The sequence below is a fragment of the Rhineura floridana genome, chromosome 4 (assembly GCF_030035675.1).
Source record: "Rhineura floridana isolate rRhiFlo1 chromosome 4, rRhiFlo1.hap2, whole genome shotgun sequence".
NCBI lineage: Eukaryota > Metazoa > Chordata > Lepidosauria > Squamata > Rhineuridae > Rhineura > Rhineura floridana.
Window position 1 is genome coordinate 4,422,943 of NC_084483.1, and position 19,994 is coordinate 4,442,936.

The 19,994-nt window shown below is 40.1% G+C and overlaps 1 protein-coding gene across 6 annotated transcripts in view; it reads right to left on the reverse strand.

The window, feature by feature from the left end:
- The window catches only part of EHBP1 (EH domain binding protein 1), a 400,871-nt gene that overhangs the window by 248,540 nt on the left and 132,337 nt on the right, over positions 1-19,994 (reverse strand). For all 6 annotated transcript variants that reach the window (XM_061622278.1, XM_061622277.1, XM_061622276.1 and 3 more), the window contains exons 8-9: positions 17,052-17,174; positions 10,961-11,216 (exon numbers count right to left, since the gene is read on the reverse strand). In XM_061622278.1, the coding sequence (XP_061478262.1) occupies positions 10,961-11,216; positions 17,052-17,174 (379 nt within the window). The remainder of the gene's footprint in view (positions 1-10,960; positions 11,217-17,051; positions 17,175-19,994) is intronic.

Genomic DNA, 19,994 nt, shown 5'->3' on the forward strand with positions numbered 1-19,994 from the left:
TATCATCAGCATATTGAAGTTCTACAACAGAGGTTGACATTACCTTACTTTTTGCTTTCAGCCTACTGAGATTAAAAAGCTTTCCATCTGTTCGATATATGACTTCCACACCAGTAGGAAGTTTCCCCTCAATGTGTAGAATCATAGCAATGAAGATAGCAAATAAGGTAGGAGCAATGACACATCCCTGTTTTATGCCTGATCCGACTCTGAATGGATCGCTCTGAAAGCCATTGGTATCCAAAATTGTCGCTGTCATGTTATCATGAAGGAGTTGCAAAATATTCACAAATTTATCAGGGCATCCAGTTTTCAGAAGGATGGTCCAGAGAGCGGTTTCATTCACAGTATCAAAGGCCTTAGTCCGATCAATAAACGCCATATATAAAGGTTGATTCTGTTCCCGGCATTTTTCTTGAAGCTGTCGTGCAGTGAAGATCATGTCCACTGCCCCCCTGGAAGGGCGGAAACCATTTTGAGATTCGGGGAGGACATCCTCTGAGATCAGCAGGAGACGATTTGCAAGGATCCTTGCAATGAGCTGATCAGCATGAAAGGAGAGTGTGTTAGCCACTGAGAAGAGTCTTCTAATATGCTTCCTTGTCCTTTCCTGCTGATTGGAGCCAATCAGAGTGAAAGGAGGTGAGTCACCCACTGAGAAGACTCTTTTCAGTAGCTAATACTCTCCCCTTTCATACTGATCATCTCCTAGGGACATCAGTTGTTGTGGGAGAAGGCATTAACAAGGGCCTCATTCTCAACCAGGAGCAAAATAAGGGGGGAGTGGGGTCTGGCTGTGTCTGAGACTATCATGAAGGGACCCCGCACTTCTGAATTTGCCACTACACTACTGCCTGGCACAGTGCAGGTTTTTGGGTGGGCACCCCCAGTTTCTGATTGTTTTCTGCATATTTTTGTTGCTTTGGGGTGCGCATAGATGCCCTTATCCCTGCCCTGCACCCAGCAAAAGCTCTGGGCCAGGCGGGACGCACTGGCATCTCGTAGAGGACCCTTCCCTAGGGTGTATGAGTTGTCCTGGCCGAGAACAGATGGTTTTTATGTTGGTTATTTTTATGATTTTATGACATCATTATGCATTTATGAGCATTTCATAAGTCTGATAATTTTGATTGAATAAATCTGTTGTTATTCTTGACGGGGAGAGTCCCTAGATCACAGCAATATATTATATGGGGTATCCCAACATACATTTTGGGGTTCAGAGACATGTTACGCTTGGCTTGGAGTTACTGTAGCTGTGAACTTTTCTTTTTTTTAGTGTTTTTAATTTTCAAGCAAATAAGGAACCGAGAACTACGAACCAACTTCAGCATCGTTATGTTATCTGAGACTGATGGGAGTTGTAGTCCAACTATGTTGAAGACCCAATTAGATTAACACAACTCCCTTCCCACCTACCCATCTGTTTCAAACACATCCAGAAAAGTATGTCTCTTAAATTCTATGTGTGACAGTGCGTTCCTTTCAGAGGTAAACATTAATCTGCAGTCCTATATACTTATCCATTTAACTCAATGAGGCTTAATTTGGAGTAGACATATAGAGGACTGGACTCCACCAGAATACATTTCAGCATTCCAGGGGCTATACTTTATTAATGCTGTACCAACTACAACTACCAACTGCCGCTTATGTACATATATTGTCTCAGCCTAAGCTACCTCACAGGGTTGTTGCAAAGATAAATGGGGGGAGGGAATGGCAATGGTCATGGCATTCACAAATCAAAAATAAATCTGGGGAGGGGGGCACACACAGGTAATAAGATGTCTGACAGAATGTTAACAGGTGAAGCTTCCCCCATAATTGTATTTTCATACAAAAAAACTTACTCCATTTAATTTCTACCTGCCCCACAGCTGTCCATAAGAGCCTGGTCTCCTGCAATGCCACCCCTAAACCATGCAAAGAACTCCAAGTAAAAAGAAACAACCACAGAATTTGGGCAATTTTAAAAAAAACATTTGTAACAGTATGAAATATGACATTCTCAGGCAAAAAGAAGTTATGAGACAGTGGACATAAATACCCACACACATCTCTCACCTTCGCAGCCAGTTCTTCATGTCCATTTTTCTGCTACCTCCTTGCCCTCCGCCTATTTTCTCCCTTCACTCCTGTCCATTTTTAAACAATTGTTTTCTCCACCCCGTCTCACTCTCCATCTCCTCCCTCGTCACCTCCGAGCATGAGGGAAGAGCGACGCTGCACAGAAGCCCAATTTGAAGCACATGATTTTGATCCACAAATCAGAGGAGAAGAAGACCTCCCCTGCTCCCTCCCCCAAGTAATGCCCAAAAGTAACTCTGGAAACCTTACAGTTACAGCTCAAATGTAACAAAGTTACTACTCGTTCTATTACCAGCAAAATGTAATGAAGTTACCCACTTGTTACTCAAAAATGTAACAAATTACAAGTAATTCATTATTTGTAACTAGTTACTTCCAAGCTCTGTAAAAAATTACCACATTTGGAGCTTACAAAAATGTGAATAAAGGGGAACAAGATAGTGGTGTTGGGAAGGACCGCAGTTCAGTAGCAGAGTATCTGCCTTGCATGCAGAAGGTCCCAGTTTCAATCCCCAGCATCACCAAATGGGGCTAGGAGAGAATCTTGTCTGAAATTCTGGAAAGCTACTGACAGTCAGTGTAGACAATAGTTACCCATTTTCTCATAATACTAGAATAACGATGATGCTAGGTGCACTTCTATGGGGAGAGAGTTCCACAATTTGGGGCTAATAGAGAGAAAGCCTTGTCCTGCACCACCACTCTTCAAATCTCCAAGGGCAGCAGAATACAGAGGGCCTCCTTTGCTGCTCTTAACACCCAGAACAGTCTGTAGGAATTGATACAATTTTTCAGATATTTGGCACTTAAGTTGTGTAGGGCTTTAAACACCAATGTGAGCACCTTGAACTCCAATAAACTGGCAACCAATGCAGCTGCTTCGGAACAGGAGTTACATGTTTATTAGATGTCACTCCAGCCTGTAGTCTGGCTGCTGCATTCTGGACCAGATGAAGCTTCCAAGCCCTCTTCAAGGGTAGCCCCACATACAGCACATTGCAATAGACCAGCCTAAGTAACAAGAATATGGAGTACAGTAGCCAAGTCATCTCTGACCAGAAAGGGCCATAGCTGGTGAACCAACTGGAGTTGGAAATAGGCACTCCAAGCCATTGAGTCTACCTGAGCCTCCAGTGACATGTTGGTTCCAGGAGTACTCCCAAGCCTTTCAGGAGAGTGCAACCCTGTCCGGAATGGGTCATCTTCCAGAACTTGGGGGCACACAAACATCATTGTCTTATCTGGATTTAGCCTCAATTTCTTGGTGCACATCCAGCCCACCAATGCCTCCAAGCACCAGTCCAGCCTCTCCTAAGAGACAGAACTGGGCACCATCATATATTGTTGACGCCTCATCAAAATCTTGAAACCAGACTGCAGTGGATCCATGTAACCAGGTTCCTCAAAGCATGCATGGAGTTGGGTCACCACTTGCTTCTCAAGAACCTTGCCTAAAAAGATATGTTTGCCACTAGAAGCTGTTAAACAATTCAGGGTCCCAGAAGTTTTCTTAAAGAGGAGGTTCACCACTGCTTTAAGACAGATGGCACATATCCCTTCTCCACTGAAGCATTAATTGTTTCCTTGATCCACCCAGTTATCTCCATTTGGCTAGCTTTAATAGGCCAAGATGGGCAAGGGTTGAGAAGGCAAGCCGCAGCCCTACAAGCAGCTTGTCCATATCCTCAGATTACAATAACTGAACAACTGACGCCGAACCAGTACAGCTGGACCACATGGTGCTTGGGTCACGTCCATAGGACGTTCTCTTGCTGTGGTGTTCAATTTTATCTAAATGTGAGTAATTGCATCCCTCAAGTGCCTAGCAAAATTGTCACAGTAGGCTACTGAGGGGGTACTGCTCTCTCGGCCAAATGATAAAAGCCCATACCACTTGGAAGAGCTCTGCTGGATGGCTACTTGTGGATACAAACGTGGCAGAGAAGTAAGCATGTTTCACTGGCAACACTGCCAAATAAAAGGCATGATAATGAACTCTCATGTGTGTTCAGTCAGATTCAGGCAGGGATTTACGACATCTGTGCTCCAGCTACAGACACCAAGATGACCTATGTGCTTGCTCCACAGCACTGGTGAGGCTGCTTGAGAGAGGTGTTGACAGCCATACACATCTTGTGACTCCACAGCAAGAAAAAAGCCTCAACAGGAGCAGCAGCCCATCAGCCTGAAAATTCCCCAGAGAATTCAGGAATTTATTAGATTCCACAAGTCTCTTAAGTCCCCCAACCCTGCAGAGGAAAGTAGTCACGGCCAGCCCAAACCTCACTAGGGAATGATCCATCCATGACAATGGGCTTAGAACAACACACACACACAATCAACGGAATACTTTCAACTTGCTCTGTGGCAAAAAAAAACAGTTCAAAGGTATGTCCAGAACAGGCTCATAGTTGCCAAGTCCTTAGATGGTGTCGCGTTCAGGTTGGGACTCAAGAATCAGATCACTTGGTGAAAGCAAATCAGTTTTTATTAAAGTAATTTCCAGACATAGACTCCTTCGTCGCATGAACAACTTCTGCAAACAAGAACCTGCAACATGGAAGAAAGGTGACAGAACAGGGGCGCTCTGCTCCCCCCACTCTTTATAAAGGGGTTTTTCTGGCGCGAATTCTCTCACCGTCTCAAAGCGCCCTGTTCTAAACCCCTCCTTTCTCTTTCCCTTGTTACTTTGAGACGCCGCCTGGAACAAGGCGAGGGTGGGGGCATGGCCCTCTCTTCTTCTAAAGTATCTGCTTCTAGGATGGGGGGGAGGGGAAGGTTTAAACTGTCAGGCAGGTTTTTCTCCGCTTGAGGGGGAATTGGAACCCCTCCTTTCTCCGTCTCTAACTGCTCTGGGCTGGAGAGAGGGGAGGGTGTGGGAACCTTCTGGGAGCCGTCTGTTTCCCTGGTTACCAGGCTCTCAAGGTCTCTGTCGGCAGACATCTCTATCTCTGTCCTCTCTCTCTCCTGCAACTCTGGGAAACTAACATCTCCCCCCTCCCCCTCCTCCTCTGAACTCCCAGGGTCCCAATCCTGCATCCGGACAGATGGCCCATCTGAGGAAATCCCAGCCTGAAAGCTAAAGTCCCCTAAGACCAGTAAGGTGGGATTCTCCAACACCACATCTGAGATTTCGTCCACCCGTCAGGGAACTTTTAGTGCAGCAGGATCCACGGCACACTAGCAACATCTTTGTACTGTCCATTTAGCCCACATCACAAACAACCCTCAAACCCAGACACAGTGCGGACTGGTCTCCTTGCAAGGAAGACAGAATCTTTGTTGACTATCAAAACCCCTCTTCTGCCTCTCTGACCTAGATTGGTGTTGCATCAAGGACACAGGTGGACACAGCTTGACCAGCATAAAGCCACTTAGCTTATCTGCCCAGGCACACATGCCAAGCCATTCCCTATATTCTCAATCAAATCAGCAATGGCAGATGTTTTATTCTGGACAGACCTAGCTTTTATCAACACCACCACCACCACCACCACCACCACCAGACCATGGGATAAGCTGACTCATTAGTGGTGAAACAGAGGGATCAAGAGCCTTGATATAACTACAACACTTCTTGGAACCAACTAATGCTCCTTCTTCCATCTGTATACTTTTACCCACCCCTGTACTTCCCCCTGCTCATCATGGGGGTAGCAGCCCAGTCCCCCCTCCCCTCCCCAGACATAATTTCCTTGACACCCCACTAATTAATGCCCTTGGAAAGATGCCTGTCAATAAAGTGCCACAAAGCATCTTCATGCACTAAGTACGAATTCCAGAACCAATCTATTTCATACTGGCCTGGCTCTCACCCTAGCTCCTAAGTTCCACCCTGACTCTCGCCTAGAGACACACAGGTCTCTGACGTCTTACATCAAAAAGGATTCTTCACTTCTTTGACCTCCCTTCAAAGCCTCCCCCGATACATTCACACTCACAATTACCAGAGAGAAGTGAAGGAATAAAATATCTATACCATAGCTCCTCCAAAGGATAATCCCTTTTGGCCTCATCCCTTCGGTGAAGCCCCCACCAGGGTGTGCTTCCCACGAACATGTTTAGTTATAAAAATGTAGGTTGAAACCATAGAGCACATTTGTATGAGTTAGGATAGAAAGAAGCTAGACATATGCTCTTCAAATCTATTATTTCATACACAAGACACTGCAGCTATCCCTTCCACATCCTGCTTTGACTTCAGTGGCACAGATTTGTTTGTAGTGGGGAAAAATAAAAATAAAAGCTCTTCACTTGCCCCTTTATGCTAGCTTTTCATTCCCCCATCTCTTCTTTCTTTTTCCTTTCATTTTGTTACTGTCTTTCAACCGCTTGTTCGCTTTAGAATAGAGGTTCTTAATGTCAGCTCCCTACTACATTTATATTTTGCTCCTAGAAAATAGAAAGCCAACTCTCAGTGAATAAAGTTGGCAGAGTTGTTATCCAGGGGTGTAGTCGCCCAGGGTCTCAAGGGGTCTTAGACCCCTTCGTTTTTTGGGAGCTGGGTCCCAGGAGGTTCCCAATGTTTCTAGCATCCTATGAGCCCATCAGCATCAGAGGAGTGTGTTAGTCACTGAGAAGAGTCTTCTAACTTGTTTCCTTGTCATTTCCTGCTGACTGGAGCCAATCAGAGTGAAAGGAATTTCTACTAGTTCTTACTTCAAAAAGCCAGGATGTGGAGAGTGAAAATTCTGTAACTGCAGAAGGAGAGATAGTGAATTCTGATGATAACATCCCATTACACCATCAGGATGTTTGCTAGCAGCAGGAGATAAACATGTAGACATTGAATTCAGTAATTCAAGCAATATCTCTGACAGTGAGAAAGGACAGTCAAATGGTGCAAGTGATAGAGAAGCAGAAAGCTGTATTCAAGCCTGGCCAGATAATCTATAATCTTAGAAGGGTGCATGGCTGTGACTCTTATGAAGGGACCCTGCACTTCTGAATTTGCCACTACACTGTTATTATTTATTTATTTATTAGATTCATATCCTGCGGTTCCTCCCAGTAGGAGCTCAAGGTAGCAAAAAAAAAAGCACTAAAGACACTCAAAAACATCATAAAAACAGACTTTAAAATATATTAAAACAAAACATCCTTAAAAACTTTTTTTTTGTATCATTCCCCGATTTTAATTTTTTTCAAATCAAGAAATCAGCAAAAAGGGTGACAGCTTTAATAACAATCTATAGCCTCTCTGCCTTCCAAGAGGGAAAAAATCAGTTGGAAAGAACCTAGGATTTCCATTTGTATTTCACTTTGAGAAAATAATTCTCATATTCTTCTATAATTTAGCAGTCAAAACTCCAATTAATTAGGACAACTATCACATGACACTTACAATGAATTACTAAATAAACCAGTGAGAGTCTGTTGCTGCTTTATATCAGCTGGCAAAGAATTGTATTTTTACCCTGGCAGTTTTGCCTTGCAAGATAGATTTTTGTTTTCATCTGAGGGTTTTTTTTAATCTGTCATGTCTGCCTCCATGGCATTACATTTTATTTGATATTGCCATTTTATTGTGATTTTATTTGTTGTAAGGTGCCCTGAAAAATATGTCAGCAACAGGAACACAAGGTAAAAAAATCTACATAGAAAAAAACTGTAGAATAAACCTGATGAATGTCTTGAAAAGAAAAACTTCATTTACATATAAAAATATAACTACCTTGCGGTGAACAGCAGGTAAGAAATCAAATAAATATCAGATGAGTGGTGAGCAACTAAAAAGAGTACCAGGCCTTTAGATACTATGGCATCCACTATCCTACAGTGTCACAATACTGAGCAACTCCCTGACACCCTCATTTGTAACACCCGATACCAGCTAAAAAATTTCATATTAATTAGAAACAATTTTTCAGGATAACCCAAGACTTGCATACATATATTCCATGCATTGGCACTTGGAATAAATGTATTGTTTACAGGGAAGCACATGCACAAATGGTAAAAGCTGAGTGGTAAATTTGACCTAAAAACAATTTACAAACATTGATAAAAGTCATTTGTTACTAAAAGAAATTTTGTTATCAAAGCAGGGGAGATACTTCTTTAAAAACAGCTACAGCTGCCCTTTTGCTCTTCAGCTTTTCAGTTTATTTATCAGTGATACAGGGCCTTATTTGAAACAACAAAGTCTTGCAACACCTTAAGACCCAACAAAGTTCAACCAACAAAGTCGAGTACACCAGATGCAGAAAGTATATTCCTCAGTTCCTTTGCACATGAGTGCAAAAAGGGGAAAAAATTGGAGTTAAATGGCAACGAAATACAAAAAGTACAGTCTGTGACGATTCAATTAGAGCTTAAATATATGCAATACAAGCACAGTGACTCTTCACAACAGCTGTAATTGGTAATAACATCTTAGAAACAGGTTGGATCCCATCAGCTAGATCAGTTCCATCCTCTAAAAGTCTGAACACTGCAACATGTTCTTTACTGTAAGGCAGTTTATGATGCTTGCTTATAAAACAGACCCAAATTAGCTTACAAAGGCTACTGAATCATTTCCAAAAATACTGTAAGCCAACCACTCTGGATTTCCATACTTGAAAATCAAAAGCTCTACATTTTGAAAATGCTGTTAATTCTGTATTTATAATTAATTGATTGTTTCCTGTACTAATAATTATTTCTTGATGTTTAAGTTTTATGCTTTATATATTTAAATCACTTTTGATATGATGTTGCACATGCTTAAATTGATGGATACTTCAATAACAATGATTTGAATTTAAGTTTGTGAAATTTTGGGACTAAGGAAGGAAAACAAGTATAAAAAGGTAGTAGTAGTTTCATCATATAAAATTATTTAGGAGGCTCATTTACAAGAAAAACAGATAGGCTTACAGTGCAATCCTATACATGTTTACTGAGAAATAATATACAGTGCCTTGCAAAAGTAATCAGACCCTTGACCAATGTTCTCATACAGTAGGGCCTTGCTTTTCAGCAGCCCGCTTTTCAGCGTTCCGCTAATACAGCGGCTTTCAGTTAGAATAAGGCCCCACTCATACGGCGCTTGTTCCACTTTTATGGTGTTTCTCGGGCGTCGGGCACCATTTTATTGACGGAGTTCTGCTTTTTGGCGGGTTTCGCTTTTAGGTGGGGGTCTGGAAGGTAACCCGCCATATGAGTGGGGTCCTACTGTATTACTAAATTATAAATGGTACATTGTAAGTTCGTTCTGTATGAATTTCATTTTGAAACACTGAAACTCAAAATCAATTATTGTGAGGTGACATTGGTTTTTCCTTTCTAGCACAGAAAATCCAAATCAATTGAGGACTGAAGTTACTGCCCATGAGCTGATAGGTAGTGACTTCAAGCCCTGCTTTCCGCAGGGGTTGGCTGCGCCGGCAAGTTCCCCGTGGGCAACTCAGTAACACAGCTTATCCAGCGGGCTTGCTCTTGTTAGACATGAGACAAGAACAACTTTCATTTGATTCTCTTTTGCATGAGGAGAGAGATAGAAAGTCCTCTCAGCTGGTTAGACTGCCACTGACATGTACTAATCTTTTCTATCTGTCTTTCTTCCATGTCAACTGATACATCTCAAGGGGCTGTTCTCACCTCTTACTCACCTGCCTGTTTACCTCTTCTCTCCGGAGGAGAAGGATCCATTTTCTCCTTTCTCCTCTCCTCTAGCATGAGGGGCAATGTCCAAGTATGGCCACTGCAGGCTTCAACATTGATTGATTGAGTGATTGATTGATTGATTGCACTTGTATACCGCCCCATAGCCGAAGCTCTCTGGGCAGTTTACAGCAACCAAAAACATTAAAACAAATATACAATTTAAAACACATATTTTAAAAACAATTTAAAACACAATTTTAAAATTTAAAACAATTTAAAACACACGCTAAAATGCCTGGGAGTAGGATCTGTCCTATCCAGCATGTATTTCTATTAACAAAGCAGTTTTTTTCTTATTTTGAAACCAAGTCTAAGTCTCAGTGATTCAGACTAAGATAAAAACTTGCTTTCTCTCAGGTAAAATCATACCCATGCTGCATAGAGCGCTGAGCAAACTACACTAAGCTGAGCTCTGCTAATTTACTAATACTCTATCAGCCATTACAGCCAACAACTCTCACCTCCAATCAGCTGATCAGTGATGACAGCAATCCTCCCTTGCCAATGAACCACCAGGAGTGCACTTCAAGGCTCCAGACTGTGCTTTGGCAGCTGCATTTCTGCCCATCCTACATCTGATGTCACATAAGACATATGGGGCCGATGGGTATGGTTTTGGGGAAACAGCCTTGGAGGCCAAACTGAGGCCTGTGTCAGGTCATGTTAGGCTTTGGACTGGATCTGGCTCATCAAAAAGATTTCACATTTGCTAAGAGTCTTTTTCAATATTTGCTAACCAGACTCTCTCTCTCTCTCGTTCTTTTCCAATTAGTACGAGTTCTGCTTCTATTACCTTTGTTTCCATTGCTCTGGAGCCTATTCTCATTCCTCTTCAACACAGACTACCTTCACAATCTTCTCCCCTATTTGTAGCCCACAGCTGGCTATCAACCAACTGAAAATGCTGCAGACAGTGCAACATCTGAACTGAGAATGGGTGCCGTTCATCCTGAATATTTGCAAAATTTACACCTCCCCTAAGTGTTTATTCTTCAGCATGAAAACCAATGATTTAACCCAGCAGAAAAAAGGAAGCTGTCTGTAAACAGCAACAAATGCTTATAGTCAGATGAAGTGTGTATTCATGTTCCCAAAGTGGAAGAAATCTTCCTAATGCTTCTTACAAGAATAATCAGGCCTGAATAATTTATGCCCTAAGGTTTTGTGCTAAAATCCCAACTAATGCTCAAAGATTGCTTCAAAGAGTTTATATACTTACTCATCTAACTCTTCTTCGTCTGTTTTTGATGTGTCAGCATAGAGGTATTTGCTCATGTCCACAGGCCGTACATTTTTTCTTTTTGCTGGTTGAGGTGGAAAGTCTTTAATGGGTGCCAGCAACTCTGTTTCAGGATCCGGCTCATCGAAAGGGTTCACATACTCAACAGCCTCCTCTTCTTTAAAGGGGTTGTATTCATCATCATCGTAGTAGGATTCTTCTTGTTTTGAAGATGAAGCCACCTTAATATCTGGTTCTACAGAAAGCAACATAAACACTTGTTGCTTCATTTGAAAGGAATGCCCACTCTATCATGAAGACCAATACATCTCTAACCCTATTAATACATTTTAGCAGATTAAAAATATTTAGTATTTATAAAAATATTATAAGTAGGATAAACATCTTCCACGGACTCTGGATAAATAAAGGCTTATGAGAAATGGTTAGATTAGATGAAGTATCTCAACATTGGTAACTAGTGGAAATACAGAAAAAGCTACTCAAATTTTACCGGGATGGACACAGCATTTTCATACGACCACCCACACAGGAGATTGCAGCGCTTAGACACAAGCTAGATGAGATACAGGGCTGACAAGATGAAGCAGTCACTGATCCTGGAAGATTCCAGGTGGGATGCCAGTTTCCTGATTAAAATTTCCATATTTGTTGGGTTTAAAAATAAATAACTAGGTAGAACAGCTTCATTTTGACCTTTTTCATGAAGTGCAAAAATGTCCAAGGCCAGCACAGTGACCCAGCACTGATTACTATAAAGAATCAATACTACACAAAAAGGAGTGTAGCACCACAATAATACAAATATCACCTTAACTTCTTTGCCGATCTGTTGAAAGTGAAAAGTCTGAGACCAATGAACTATGAAGTAAAACATGATTAACTATTCATGTAGGAAATGCAGTAGTTAATATTTAACTTCATTTAAATTTTCAGAAAGCATTCTTAAAAATAAAAAACTCTCCAGATTAAACACCAAACACTGGCATCTAAGAGGTGAACTGCACACATAAAAGTGATGCAGCAGATTTTTTGAAAAATAATTGGGTAAGAGGCAAGAAAAGCATGTTCATAAATAAAGCTTTTAGCATACTTAAACAATAAGTTATCTGTAATAACAATTAGCACTTATATTGTCCTTTATGAATGAAGTCTTTATTCTTCAGAGCCATAGGCTACCACAATTCAACAGATGTAACAGGAAGATACAATATTGATATATTGTCCTTTAACTCTTTAAAGATCTTTAAAAACATGAACAAATTAATCTAAGTCCTTCTGTCAAATGTAGCTACAGCAGAAATCTGGGATGTGTTACTAATCCAAGACAAAGCTAAAAGAGAAACACTGTTGCTGTTTAAATTCATTAAGACTGCAATCTTATGTATACTTGGTAGTAAGCTTCATTGAATAACGTGGGAGTTACATCTGAGTAAATATGAATATGATTGTTTTGTAAGTCTTCCTTATGCTTTACAGTTACAAAGTTTTAGTCTGAAATAATTTTTAACCCGAATAAGTGTAATATTTAATTACATACAAAGAGTTGCCCCCCTTGCTATGCTGAATCCATGTTTGGATTCAGATGTGAACATCAGTATTCTTGTTTACATCCAGTATCCATGTGCAAAAATGAATTCATTTTAATTTTTTAACGTTTTAAAAGTGCAACCCATCCCTTCAGCCAAAATGGGGCAAATGGGTGTACTGCCCATCCCGAGCTGTGCTTCCACCCCCTCGATTCTTTTTGGAAAATTGTCTTTTTAATTTGGGACATGACAGACAGCCTCCATTTAAAGAATGACGAGTTGTTTTAAGAACAGGAACAATTTAAGAATAGGGCCCTCTGAAAAATTCAGTGAATAAGGCAGGGGAGTGCACAACAAAAGCCTCACCTTGAAGAGCCCCCCAAAGTCTGCTCAGTCAAGACTTTCCCTTCCTGAGGGTGGATTTTTCATGATCACAATCACCCTATAATTACTTAAGTGATCCTAAAAAAACCCAGCCTGTATAGTAACATGGCCCATTTAACTTGAAGAGTTAAATATTAGAGCTTTACATTATGGGCTAGAATTAGACTTCACCCCTTGGACTGTCCTTTGTTCTGCTTTCAGTTTCAGTTGTGTTTTCTACCCAGCCAGCAATGAAGACACATGTTTGCTTGCCTGCAGTAAGAAGTAAGAGTTTGTTTATTCTGCAGTTATTACGATGAGTACAGCAAAATTGGGTGCTTATTGCCAAAGAGTGAAATAAAGAGATAACTTAAAGTGATCTAAAAAAATAACGTCCCTAAGTTACCCTTTGATCTTTTAAAGCACTCACTATATTCACAATCATAGTAGCTATTTTTTCTTCTTTTTCTTGAATACTTGATGTCAAAGGATGAAAACAGCCCTAGAGGAACAGAAACTCTGCTGTGCACACTGCAGTTACCTGGCTGGCTACCTAGAGATGTGAAGGCCCAGAAAAAAACCAGGAAAATTCAGAAAAAGAAAACGGGTTTTTTTCTGTTTTTTGGTTTTTCCCCCCCAAAATTGGAAAAATTGAAAAATATGAAGAAAAAAAGGATTATGGAATGTTTTATTTTAGCATGATGAATAAAATGTTTAATTGAATCTTGACCCTCCTTTTTTCTCAGTTCTTTTTATGGAAATGGATGCTTTATGTCTGCTTGACCCTGTGGAGGACTAGCAGAGACATAAATAATTTTGTTATTAATATTGATGGTTTCTTCTGATTTTTTAAAATTGTTTTTGCCTGCTCCTTATAAACTGGCAAAATGAAAGAGGTTCCTTATAGTTCAGTTGTTCCTTACAGTTTTGTCCATTTGTTACAAAAAAAGTAAACATTTAAAAAAGTAAATTCCATTTGTAATAATTGTTTGAATAATATGTACTTTTAATATACCAAATGTGATAATTTTATGCCATACCAACTTGTACATAATTACATTTGATGTTCCTGAAGTAACAAAGTGACTTTCAATCTGTAAAAAGTACTAATACTGCATTGTTTCAATTTTTCCAAAAAAATCATTTTTTTCTGGAAAAAAACAGAAAAAATTGTTTTTTTCCATGGCTTCAAAATTTCCAGAATTTGTACATCTCTATGGCTACCTAGACTGTAATTCAGGCCTAATTTCTGATTTTCCCAATGCGTACAGCTCAACACAAGGATTTTTCAGGATTTCTGGACAGAAAAATCAACCCCGCAACCAATACAAAAAATTGCTTTCCACAATAGTTTCCAATCGCTTAGCACTTTAACCAGTTAAAAAGTTTTCCCTTGACTGTTAAACAGGAAGGAAAATCTAAAGGTCAGGAACAAGACTGGAAGGAGGGAGTCTCAAGAAGAATTAACAGACACATCCTAAGGTGAAGAAGGCTGTACCTACAGGCAAAGTCAAGCTTTTGAGTCTAGTATTCCTGGGGATCTCTCAAAAATGGTGAGATAAACAGATTAAACTTCATTCATATCTGAAGTGAGGGCTGTATACACCTCCCCCCCCCAAATGCCCCACCTAGAAATGTGGCTGCCCCACCTAACAAGAAAGGCTGGCTACAGGGCTGCTGCTACCACTCCAAGTACCAGATTTGGCCTTGAAAGAAGTCAAAGGGGACAAATTTAAGCAATCCCACCTCTATCTGCAGTATTAATAGTGGACTATGTTTCACGGCTTCTATAAACTCATATTTCAGAATAGTACTCCAACCTGCAACCGATGTATATAACAGTGAACTACACTGAAGGGCAGTTGCATATTGCTGTCTCAGTCAATCAGCAATCTGGGGATAAAATGAAGTCACAATACAGAGGGCTGCTGTAAGCTACATTCTCAGTTTCAGCACAGGCCCCATCCTGCAATGGTGGTTTAATAGGGACAACACTGCAGGGTTGCTGAAAACATTCAGAACCTGATCTGCAATGTTCAATGCAAACTACACTGCAGGGCTGTGATAAATCATTCTCTTCCAGCAACAGCCCCTTTCTAACCTGCAATATGGAAACAATTAACTGCATATTCCTTGCAATGTGCATTAAGATATTTTTTTTAAAAAGTTTCACTCTAGAGAATTGAGTTAGAGTAGGAACTCTTATTTGCTGATACCCTTTGGAGTTTTTAGAGGTAGCAGTGAACATACTTGTTCCCAATCTCAGCTACATTAAACCCTTTACCTTCTCCATTAATGTCAACGAGAGACATTCTTAGCATCAACCAGGAAATGATCAGAGTGAGATGGTTCTTTTTATCTATAGACACAATACCTTTAAAGTTATTTCTGAGAACAGCTATAATACTATTCTCTCTTCTTCCCACCTTCACCTATCTTAATCATATTTATTATTATGTTATCATACTTAAGTAATCACTGTTTAATTTACTTATAATCCTTTTTGTACTAATGATGTAATATCACAGGGATTGTATGTGTATACAAATAGATAGATATAGATATTGTAATATTTGCCAAAACAAAGTGATTGAAAAAAACCCACAGGCTGGGATGCTAAGGCTGTATACCAGCCTTTCCCAACCAGTGTGCCTCCATATGTTGTTGGACCACAATTCCCATCTTTCCTGACCATTGGCAATGCTGGCTGAGGCTGATGGGAGTTGTGGTCCAACAACATCTGGAGGCACACTGGTTGGGAAAGGCTGCTGTATACACTTGAAAGTTAAATGGAACACCAGACACCATTCAAGTCATGGTGGTGAGGAGCAGGGCATAAAGTTATGATGGAAACATACATTCTGTTATTGTTCAGGCACCTCTAGCAGCAGGTGAATGAATCACAGATCAGATCAAATATCTGGCTACCAAAAATATTTCTGAGTGTAGGCCCCTTCTTCCTGGGACCCATCTCCATGACTTGTTCAGATAGTACATTTTTATTTATTTTATTTATTTTGTTCAATTTTTATACCGCCCATAGCAAAGCTCCCTGGGCGGTGCACAACAACAAAAATATAAATTTACATTTCAACTTTAAAACCACACAATCATCAAATCAACAACTAAACAAACAGATGAAACATGCAACTGACATATACAACAATACAGATACTACAATACTAAAACATTAAAAATATTAAAATGCCTGGGCAAAGAGGAAGGTTTTCACCTGGCGCCGAAAGGATAGTAAAGTAGGCGCCAGGCATACCTCGTCAGGAAGGGTGTTCCATAGTTCGGGGGCCACTACCGAGAAGGCCCTCTTTCTTGTAGTCGCCTTCTGGGCGTCTTTCTGAGTAGGCACCCGGAGGAGGGCCTTCAATGTTGAGCGTAGTGCACGGGTGGGTTCGTATCGGGAGAGACGATCCACCAGGTATTGTGGGCCCGTGCCGTGTAAGGCTTTATAGGTCATAACATGCTACTGCAACCCTGATTTCACAATGGAACCCGTCAGCAGAAGAACATATAAGCTAATTAAATGCTGGCTCAGACCTCCCTCTATCTATCAAAGTGGCACATGAGGCAGAAGTGACACTGCCTTGTTCCATTTCAGATACACTGCTATGGGACATTGATGAACTTTCTGCAGTGTGGGGTGGATGCAAGAATGGTACCACGCAAGTAGGGAGAGACGGCTTGACACACCATTTCAATTCGCTAGTGCTTATCTAAGGCAGTCAAGAAGACATTGTTTATCCTATTTTTATTTTATAACTTCACATCAAGTGTGCTAGGGAGAAGGCAATCAAGCAGACCTAATAAAGTTCATAGAAATTGCAAGGACAATGTAAGAGGCAAATAGAGAAGATAGTTGAAGAGACCTTTTTATTTTATGGATTGAGGATTAAGCTTTCTCCTCCCACTGTGGCCTCTTTTGAGATTTTTATATTCAGAGACACAATTTTAATATAAAAAAATAAGAGTAATATCCACACAGTGGCCCAATTCAGAGCTAAGGGAGAATGCTCATTCTTGGTTTGCCAAACCATGGTTTAGCAAGCTGGGATTGTTACATGTGAAGGGCCCAGATTATCAACAGACATGTTTAGCAAACTAGGGGCTCTGATCCAATACTACGTTCAGATCATAAGCAATAAAAATATACAAAAGCTCTGTACCATCCACTTCAGGGCCTCCAAAGGGATTCAGTTCTGTTCTATCAGGATCTCCAAATGGATATGAACTGGAACTGGCCATGTCTTGATCCTCTTCATCCAGGAAATTAAGCTTGTTGATAAGCTCTGAGAAGCCAAGTAAAGTACTTTTAGTATGGAAACAATTAGGACTGCACATGGCCTGCTGAAACAAACACTGTATTCTCCACAGTATTTCTACCAAGCATCTCTGGGAACAGTGAATCAGACTACATTCCCTACTGCAAAACTAAATTGATGTATTTTGTAGCACACCATGTCTAGTTCAGTGACATTAAAAGAATCAGGCACATGTTTGTAAATACTCCATTTGTTTTATAGTAGCCTTTACTCACTGGACAGCGACAACGGCTTCCTGTAAGCATTGATTGGTTGGTTGGTTGATTGGTTGATTCATTGCATTGTATACCACCCCATAGCCAAAGCTCTCTGGGCGGTTTACAACAAAAATATTAAAAACAAATATACAAATTTAAAAACACATTTTAAAAAAGCAATTTAAAAACACATGCTAAAATGCCTGGGAAAAGAGGAAAGCAATTATGAGAAAAACTAAACATACCTTAAGTGGGGCTTCCTGTAGCCTAAGCCGGGGGTGGGGGGGTTCTTGGCTACAATGGCTGAACTAGTAGGTTCTGAGTTTTGGGGACAGGATGCAGGTTGCAGAAAACCCATATTTGAGTTCTGTGTTGCGATTTTTATCATATTCTATTTATTGTATTGAGTTTTGCTTGGTATGCTTTTGTTCTGTTATCTTTATTCTGTATATGTTTTTGAGATGTATTTTTTGTAAGTTGCTTTGAGTTTCATTTTTGAAAAAAAGTGACTAATAAATATAATAAATAAATAAATAAATAAAAATTCAAAACAACCTATATGCCAAAATACAAAAAGTTGGAATTTTCCCATTACTAAGGAGAAAAGTCTACATACAGCTTACATGTAACCTCAGAAAACTACTGTGATGCTTCAAAATATCCAGAGCATGTGTATAGTTGTATGCTAATTTTAGCCAGTTTAATGCCTAGATGAAGACACCCATGTCATATTGTCATCTGTTGGTTGCACTACAAATTACTTAAAAGACTGTAATGGATGTCAAGCGCACAGATACAACTGATACTGGACTACAAACAGAAGCCAAGGGGATAACAGGTCACAGTACAATACAGACAGACAATCAGAAACAGAAAGGAAGGAGGAAAGCTCATAGACCTTCAGAGGAACTGGCTGATTTAGCTGAAAGCATATTTGCGTGCTTTATGCAGTCATCTTGATCTTCATCTAAGCTGCTCAGAGCATTCAACTGGTTTACAATTTCTGTAAACAGAAGCCAGTCAAGACAATTGTAAGGTAAAGTCAGTTAAGGGGAAAAGGACGGCAAAACATGCTGTTATTAGAAAAAGAGAAAAGGAAAAGAATGGAAAAGGTGTGTGTTAATTTATAACAAATACATTCTAGGGAGAATCACCACAATAATACTTAATGTACCCTTACGCCTATATGATGCCTTTCCGCAACATTTTAATGAAAAGAAATGCTGCCTTTTCATTAAATCATTCATTCCATTAATGGTCAGAAAATGGTCAGACTAGAACTACAAACTGAATGACTACATTAGATTTTCTTGAAGTGTGCACTACCAATTTTAAATTGACACTTTGCTTTTGATCCATATGCTAGTTCTTATCCACTGTGCAGACAGCCAAGGAGTTTATTGCAGAGAGTGGGGTGGGTCACTACTGCAGTTTACATCCTGTAGGGCTTCCACCAAAATGATTTTGGAAGTGATTGCCACCTTCATTTCCCAAAGCGCAGTACAGCTATGGTACATAACACTGAAGTTCCAAGATGCATAATAAGTAACAATAACATAACTATTACCACTTGGAAAGATTACTATGGTAGACAATTATGCAAAGTGAGCAAACATGTACACATTTGGTTAATGTCTGATTTCTTTCCTTTGACGGCAAACTTCAGTGTTTTATGGTTGATGGAGACTGTGGTGGTAAACCAAGGTGACAATGGCAAGAGATAGCTATGTCTGGAACAGGGATTCATGGATTAGGATAATAAACAGAATTGCAGAATCCTTTGCTAGGCAAATAGAAATGTCATCAAAATCACCTCTAATAGTAGTGTATTTTGTGATGTGAGGGTTGTAAAGCTAATTATCTCTGGAAGAAGCACTTCTGAAAAACACAGTATCAAAATAAAAAATGCATGTGTAGCAAAAACACAGAAATATGTTTATGTAATGTAATATATATTAGCCAAACAGTTGCAATTTCGGAAGGAAAGTCCATGTTTGCATTAGATAAAAAAAGTTATGAAACTCCAGACAGATAAAATATCTTTGTTGTTACTGTTATGTGCCTTCAAGTCGACTACGACTTATGGCAACCCTATGAATCAGTGACCTCCAAGGGCATCTGTCATGAACCACCCTGTTCAGATCTTGTAAGTTCAAGTCTGTGGCTTCCTTTAGGGAATCAATCCATCTCTTGTTTGGCCTTCCTCTTTTTCTACTCGTTCTATTTTCCCCAGCATTATTGACTTTTCCAGTGAATCATGTCTTCTCATGATGTGTCCAAAGTATGATAACCTCAGTTTCATCATTTTAGCTTCTAGAGACAGTTCTGGTTTAATTTGTTCTAACATCCAATTATTTGTCTTTTTCGCAGTCCATGATATGTGCGAAACTTTCCTCTAACACCACATTTCAAATGAGTTTATTTTGCTCTTATCCGCTTTTCCACTGTTCAATTTTCACATCCATACATAGAGATCGGGAATACTACGGTCTGGCGAGCTTGCCCAACACGTGTGCACATAGCCCTGGAAATGTCATCAGTGTACATGGCTCTTCACAGAGTACAACAGGACAGATCCCTGTCTCAACGA